The 8,450-nt window shown below is 29.3% G+C and overlaps 1 protein-coding gene across 2 annotated transcripts; it reads right to left on the bottom strand.

Annotated features, from left to right (window-relative positions):
- Window positions 1-1,256: 1,256 nt before the first annotated feature.
- Window positions 1,257-4,734, bottom strand: LOC149235320 (patatin-like protein 2). Of its 2 annotated transcripts, none has more exons than XM_089461356.1 (7): window positions 4,525-4,662; window positions 4,253-4,382; window positions 2,922-3,096; window positions 2,670-2,831; window positions 2,443-2,523; window positions 1,747-2,141; window positions 1,257-1,619 (listed from the first exon to the last, which is right to left on the bottom strand). In XM_089461356.1, the coding sequence occupies exons 2-7, from the start codon at window positions 4,351-4,353 to the stop codon at window positions 1,538-1,540; spliced, it is 996 nt and encodes a 331-aa protein (XP_089317482.1). In that variant the 5' UTR covers window positions 4,354-4,382; window positions 4,525-4,662; the 3' UTR covers window positions 1,257-1,537. The 2 variants fall into 2 exon arrangements, with proteins under 2 accessions (XP_089317482.1, XP_089317481.1); XM_089461355.1 differs by having other exon boundaries at window positions 1,285-1,619; window positions 4,253-4,434; window positions 4,525-4,734.
- Between the last annotated feature and the right edge of the window lie 3,716 nt (window positions 4,735-8,450).

Raw genomic sequence — 8,450 nt, 5'->3', positions numbered from 1 at the left:
TAGATTTTGTTTGATCCCTTCTTGCATTTAATAAATTATGGATTTAGATTAACTCTTTTTTTTTACATTTACATAATAATATCTCTCAATCAACACAATCACTTTGAAATATTAATTCATTTAATTTGATAAACAGATTTTAAATATTTTTTAATTTGAAATTATAATTTTATAAATAAAATTTTAAGGAAAATTTCTTCACATAAGCTACAATATTCTATATAATAAAAAAATATTAATATTTTAAAATATGTAAAATATTTATAATAAATAATAATATTTTTTTTCAAGAAATGCTTAAATAGTAACTCTCAAAATCATTTCCAACTTCTCACTCTAATCGACTGTATAACACAGGATTTGAACCCAAGACTCCCAATTGAGTGAAATTTCATTTCCACGACCATTACAATTTAAATTACCCAAAACAAGCTATATAAATATATTTAAAAAAGTATAAATATAAACAAAATTATATGAAACAAATTTTCAAATATAATTTTTAATACACTAGATAAAATTGTAAATTCATTTTAAATAATTAAAACTTGTATATCTCAAAAGATCACTTTCAATATTTGATATATTGAAAAAAAAATTATAAAACAAAAACATTAAATTATATTTTATTAGTCCCCTGCCCCTTCCGGGCTGCTGGGTTTGCGGGCTTTGCATTATTCTCTGAACAAAAACCAAAGCTAATCAATTCAATTTAACCTAACCTTTTCGATTTATATTTTATATATCACTTTTTCATAGGTTCATATAATCGTTTTTTCAGCCAATAAGCAACTTAGAGGTGTTATTTGAAACTTAGAGTAAATGTTAATTGATACAAAGAGTCTCGCAAAGTTTTCAGTTTTTGTTAACTAATGCTAACATTAGTTATTAAAATAACAAATTATTTTAATTAATCTTCTATATTTAACCTTTCAATTATATTTCCATAGAATCTGAATGTATAACTACGCATGTTAAATATACAGCTGGCCAAACTGAGATTTATTAAATAAAATACTATGCTTTTAATGCAATTGCTTGTGCCCATGCACACTTTAAAATCTACAACATTATTATCACAATTTGTGTACAAACTACAGATCTGCATTTCAAAGAATCACTTTCATATTTTGTTAAATGCAATATATATTTCGATCACGCTATTACAGTCCATGTTAGTCCACAAAATTGAATTAACACTGCAGTATCCAACATCCATGATCCTATTATTCAAACTTTTTCATATGCCCTTTTACAGGTTAATTAGATTTCAAAAATTACATCACATAAAACTGCATCTTTTGATATTCAGGCCGGACTGCAGTCAACCCTTGATTCCAGGCACACTTTGTTCCCATGTTACTTTCTATCACACCACACTACATCTACTCTAAACGTTCAAATAATAGACCTAAACTACGCTGAGTCCAGTTCTCCCATATAGTAGATTTTATCACACCACATTACGTCTATAAAAACCATTAAAACAAACAAACAAAATCTGTTACACCAAAAGGGAACCACACTGCAGCTGTATTCACAACCTAGAACGTGCAGAGGATGCTATTTTCGAGGATGATCGACGCAATTTTCTTACATCAGACAGTGCTCTGGCAAACCTGCCAAATCGTTTTCTTTAATACCATGCTTCAAACCAGATTAACTTCCATATTAAATATATTCTAAACTATCATTCATTTGGTCTAAGTTACTGGCTTTTCTGATTTATGTAATCATGATAATTACCTGGTCAATGCATCCCTGTTCGTGCCTCCGTGTGGCAGTGGCTCAAACACACCGTTTTCTATATTCATTTTTGAAACTGGACCGTCTAAAAGCTCTTTGCCTATATGTACCAGGTCATGGAGATTCTTCTCCGTTGACAGATCGATTGAGCTTGCATCTCCTGGTAACTTGGCCTGGACTCTTAGATAGTTATGTTCTGAATTAAAGGCTTGAAACACGACAGATGCATGAATGTCCACCATATCTGCACTTGCCTCTCTAAACATGTCAATTATGGGTGTTTTACGGTTGTTGTATAACCATCCAGGTAGTCCCCATTTTGCAGCCTTAGCAGCGGTGTAACTAGCTGTTTTCTGTCCAGTTCCAAGAGAAAGCACCAGAAACTTGCCAGTGTCCTGTTTAAAACACAGTCTGTTCTGTTATAGTTATCTTTATCTACTTATCTTTGTCTAGATTACAGATTATAGAAATATTTTAAATAATAGTGGTGATGTTAGATTATTTAATTTCTTTTTAGTTATTAAATTTTAAAAAATTCCCAAAATTTATAATCTAGTTGAAATTCAACAACATGAAAGAAATAATGTATCCAAAATTTATAATCTAATTGAAATTCAACAACATGAAAGAAAGAATGTATCCATAAAGGCTAATCCAACTTATACAAACATAAATCTATTTATAACTCAACTTCACCTGAGTTTTGGTGGGTAGGAACAGAAAATTTGGATTTTCTATAAGAGCTTGTTTAGTCACCTCGTTTATCGCAAGTAATGTCTGCAACACAATTTTAGAGAAGACTGCATTATATAACTTTTGATACCAAAGGCACTGGTGGCATCCAAAATTTCGGTTGCAGTCATATATGTCATCATGTCACCAATTAACAGATAACGATGAAAAATATATAAAAGGAACCTTACTGGATTGTTAGCTGCAACTCCCCCGTCTATGAGATTGAAACTTCGGGTCTTGCCGGTGGAATTTTGTGTCTTGAAGTAGTGAGGGGGAAGATATGTTGGGGCTGCTGACGTTCCAACGCAGACATCGTACAAAAATGCATCGTACAACTCATTTTGTTTGGCCTGAAACAGATTTAGTAGCTGTAACTGAAATTGGAAATCTTCTTCTTTTTAAAGAACGCTTCGTAGATTTATATTATCATAAAATCTTACCACAAAAGTTGAGAATATTGCAGGTTCCTCTATTTTGATGTCAAATGTGGGAATCACCACGTTCGTCAGCGTCTGGTGTAAACGTATATTTCGCAGATATCTTTTCATGAGCTTGTGCAGATAATCCCCAGAATATTTTGGCCCCGTCATATCCCGTGCCAATGTCACGATATCACTGCCAATAACTCATTTTCAATTTCACTCACAGATTATATAACTGCCCATAACTCATTTCCAATTTCACTTACAGATTAACATGGTATTTTTATTTAACACGATATATGCTATTTTTATTTTAATGGTAAATTTCGAATTCTATTCGCAAAAAAAACTTATACAATTTAATTAACTTGCTTTTTGTATTTTAGATTTAAAAATATTTCTGAAACCCACAATCAAGTTATTATTGATTCATATATTTCACACTTATGGTTAATAACTCAATTTCAAATTGACTCTCTTTCATTTCTCATACTGGTTGTCAATAATTTATTTATAATTTGCTCACATATCTGTTAATAACTCAATTTCAAATGGACTCTCTTTCATATCTAATACTGGTTTTCAATAATTTGTTTATAATTTGCTCACATATCTTAATTGCAGATTTTGAAAATATTCTGAAATTTAATTGACATGAAATCTCATATCTCATTTTGATTCTCAATAACTTATTTATAACTTGCTCACATATCTTAACTGCAGATTTCGAAAATATTCTGAAATTTAATTGACATGAAAAGAAAAACACACTCACTGCCAATAACATGTTCTCCTCTTGTAAATAACAATTTACAATTTTTTCACATATCTCAACGGCATATTTCAAAAATATTTTGGAATTTAATTTACAAGATCTAGAACAAACAATTGACTTTATTCCATTTAATCAGATTTTGAGTTATTCAGAAAATCCACAGAAAGTTAATTTCAACTTATAAGAATATAGCTGTAAAATCCACAGAAAGTTAATTTCAACTTATAAGAATATAGCTGTTGTTACAGAAAATAGAATAGTAAAATGAATTGCTAGATTGGTTATCAATAACTCATTTTCTGTTTCACTCATACATGAATAGGTCATCTTCATCTAAATTGCAAATTTTGAGGTCATCTTCAGCAAAATTGCAAATTTTGAAATGATTTTAAAATTTGATCAATTGAACAGTTGACTTTATTCTTGTCCCTCACATTTTACTATCAACCATTAAGTTAAATTCAACCCTCACATTTTACTATCAACCATTAAGTTAAATTCAACCCATAAACATCATAGATGTTGTTTAGTTGATTACATAAAATATAATAAAAAGATGAACTGCTAGACTCACTTCGTCGGTGGAAAAATAGAAGGTAAGTGCTCTAAATAAAAATTAGTAATATCCTTTGCAGCAAATAGTGGACGATTGTCTTCATTTGGAGCAGATAACATGGCAGTCACCAACCCTCCAGTGCTCGTTCCTGCGATAACGTCGAAATAATCAGCTATACGAACGTCCGGACCGTCAAGCTCCTGTAACAAATTGGCCATCACTCAGTTTTGCAGAGTTAATATACAATATCCTTTGTTATTAGTGGTGTAATAGATTAGAATAAACAATACCTGAAGTGTTTCCTCGAGGAATTGTAGGATAGTTGCAGGGATAATCCCACGGACGCCTCCTCCATCAATACTCAGAATGGTTATCTTATCTTCAAACGTTGGTGGCAGATTCCCGCAGGTAATAGCCATGGGTGATGCTAGATGATGATTCAGAAATATGTTTATCGAGTGAATCAACGAATTAAAATGCGATATGTTTGGGTGGAGAAGAGCACTGGCAGAATTTATAGAGTTCCACAAGCGATGATGAGTGACACTTAGCCATGATTAATATTTAGATCGTGTCCACGTTATCGATTAAAATAAAATAAAAGGAAAATATGGTGCGGGACAATTCATTTTGATTTGACAAATCACTTTTAATCTCGCACGTAAGTTTAGGGTACATTTTCATTTAACTCGTTCTTTATGAAAAGTTAAGCAAAACAGTCAATTGAAAAGAGTGACTGATGCTGAGATTTTATTTAATCTCGCGTGTAAGGTTAAGGTATATTTTCATTTATCTCGTTCATTATGAAAAGTTGGCAAAACAGTTAAATGGAAAGAGTCATTGATCCTGAGATTTTATCTTCGCTATCAATTGAAATAAAAGTAAACAAAGTTTATTAGACAGTTTATTGGGACTTTAAAGCCATAAAATAAATGAGTAATAACGAACTTTGAAATTTTATTGGAAGAGTTAAAAATATATATTTTAAACAAAATATTATTGGTTAAATTTAAGAAATGATTAAATAAATAAATTTAGATTATTAGTTGGTTGAGCAGAATGGTTATTATCTTTCTAATCTAAATGGTTATTATCTTTCCAATCTAAATTTAAATCCTGGGCAATAATGTAATAGACTTTAATGCTTTCATAAATATTATAAACACTTGGGTAAGTAGGCAGGTCGACTAACATGGTACTAACAATTTTGTTTTTGTTCTCAAACTAAGAAAAAAGTTGATTTCTTTCCTCAAATAAGAACTAAAAATAATAATTATTATTATTATAAAGAATACTAATAAACATATTTTATAATTTCAAAGATAATTTTTTATTTATATATATGTGAAATTTTGAAATGTTAAAAATTAATACAAAATTTTAGATAATCATTATATCAAATAACTTCATGAACATAATCTATAGATGCATTTTGAGCATTTTCCAATCTCACTTAAATATGGAAATCATGTATATAGAGTATAATCCCTAATGCATAAGTTTGAAAATAATAACAATTATGTTTCTTTCTCCCCGGCTTTTTTTAAGAATCTCACCCAGCTTCATAAATGTTGTTTCAAGCATTAAAAATACAAAGTCTATGTCTCCTTTACATTAGGTTAGGAATGAGGCAAGGAAAAAAAAAAAACATTTTCCATATATTTACAAAAGGTAAAGTGTAACAAATAAATATATAATTAAGAAAAACAAAACGATCATTTTAGAGAATAAAATAATGAGGATTTGATAATGTTATAAATTGAATGAATATACTCACAATTTTCATCATTGTAATTCTAATTTTAGGCCTTGTCATGTTGACAATGTTAGTTTTGTGCAAGTTTATATCTAAATTTAATCAAGAACACAGTGTTAGAAAATTTCATCAAAGTTAATAGAATTTTTAAGCTCAAACATAATCATTAAATAGTTTTATATGAAATAAATAAAAACTATGCATTATTTTTATGATGAGATTTACCAAACTTTTTTAATATTGGTGAATTGTTATAATATTATATTAAATTCCTAATTATGTTTTATTTTCATGATCTATTATAGTAGTTGGACCACATGAATTACATATTAATATGCAGAAATGATAATTATATTAGATACCAAACATGTAACCATATACTGAATTTTAATTGCTAAACATATACCATTATCAATGAAATAAAATAACTATATACCAATCTGTTAGATATTATTAGTGACATGGAATATATGAACATGAAAAAAGAGATAACCTACTTTATGAGATTGCTTACTCTTCAAAATTAACATTCATCTATATATCAAATAAAATGATATGAAAGTAAGTAGGAAGGAAAAAGATACAAAACAAATATCATTATTATAAACTTGAAATTTGAAAATATAAAATATGTAAATATCATAATGATTTTGAAGTTTAAAGATAACAAAACAAATACTTTGAGATTTGAAAATATAAATATATAAAATAAACATAAATCTAATGCTAATTTTATTATGGATAAGAATTGAGAATACTCGTAATATATATTTTCAAATAAGTATTCACAAACACAATGTCTTTAAGCTTCTAAAATTAAATAAAATTAAAAATTAAAAGATTCAATTTTGATGGTGGATAAGAATATTTATTTGGAAATTTACATTGAATAGTATAAAGATAGAAAATGTATGATAATTATATGTTTCACTCTCCATTTTCAAACATAATTATTCAGATGTTATGTATTTGGAAAATTATATTGAATAGTAAAATAAAAATAAATAGAAAATGTATGATAATTATATGTAGAATTTTCACTCTCTATTTTCAAAGATAATTATTCCAATGTTATAATACATGTGAATAAATAAATAAATAATATTTAGAAATTTATATTAAGTAACAAATAAACTTTGTGAATTGTAAAAAATAAATATATGATAATTATATGTGAAGCTTTCGCTCCTCATCTTCAAAAATAATTATTGATGATGGATAAAAATTTGTATTCAGACATTTATATTAAATAACAAATATACAATATGAAAAGTGAAAGTAAATATAAAATGTGGAACTTTCACTACCCATCTCCAAACATAATTATTGAATATAAAATGTGGAACTTTCACTTCCCATCTCCAAACATAATTATTGAAATGTTGTAGTACACATGACAAGGTTATCCTCGCATTGGTGTTCTACGATGAGGTTTTCCTCCTCACAAATTCCAGCGTGGTTTGTTGGATATTCCGAGGGACATTTTAAATGCCATACCACGTGAATAGGAATTATAGAAAATTGAAAACGTAACGCAAATGATATGTTCGATGTATTAGCTAATTTATTGTTAAGAAGTTCCCCTTCACTCATTCAAAAATGGTCGGATAATCTGAGGAACATTTTAGAAGCTTTCCTTCTCGATAAGTTCCAGATCAATAGTGCAATATAATGTCATGGAAGTTGTATTATGATAAAAATGACAATGTTTGTATTAAAATAAATTTCACTGGGCAGCTCTACGAAAGAGAGTTTGACCCAGGAGAGTCTGGCTCTGCAGAATGCTCTACATTGTTCATCAACATTACACATTAAATAGAATACATGGTTTTAGAGAATTTAGAACAACGTCCTAAGAAATAGAAACTAATTCCTATCCTGAGGCTATGTGAATCAACTCTACCTATTCTAGGATATGCTCCATTATCTTCAGCACTCCCCCTTAATGGAGAATGGGTTCACATATATGCCTAACATCTCCCTAAACATTTGAAATTTTACTTTTCCAAGGAGCTTAGTGAAAATGTCCGCAACATTATCACATGTATTACAATATTCCAGATGAATTTATTTAGATTGCACTTTCTCCCTAACAAAATGGAATTGAGTATCAATATGTTTAGTGTTTTTGTGAAACACCGGATTGGTGGCCAGCTTGATTGAACTTTGATTGTCGTATCTGATTGTTGTTGCAACTGTCTGTTCTTCCCTAACATCTTGGAGAAGTCTCCGCAACCAAACCGCCTCGCATATTGTTGCACACATGGCTTGATACTCAGCTTCTGCTGAGGACAAGGAGACTGTGTTATGTTTCTTGTTGCTCCAAGTGATCACCCTGGATCCAAGACTAAGTGCATAACCTGTTATAGATCTGCGATCATCTACATTTCCTACCCAATCTAAATCTGTAAATTTTTCCAATCTAACATTAGAAGAGTGAGTGTAAATAGTTCCATAATC

This window comes from Pinus tabuliformis, chromosome 8, assembly GCF_031772625.1.
Source record: "Pinus tabuliformis cultivar Carrire ecotype Pingquan chromosome 8, CPIR1, whole genome shotgun sequence".
Lineage (NCBI taxonomy): Eukaryota > Viridiplantae > Streptophyta > Pinopsida > Pinales > Pinaceae > Pinus > Pinus tabuliformis.
Note: the sequence above shows the minus strand (reverse complement) of the source record. Positions and strands in the feature narration are given on the sequence as shown.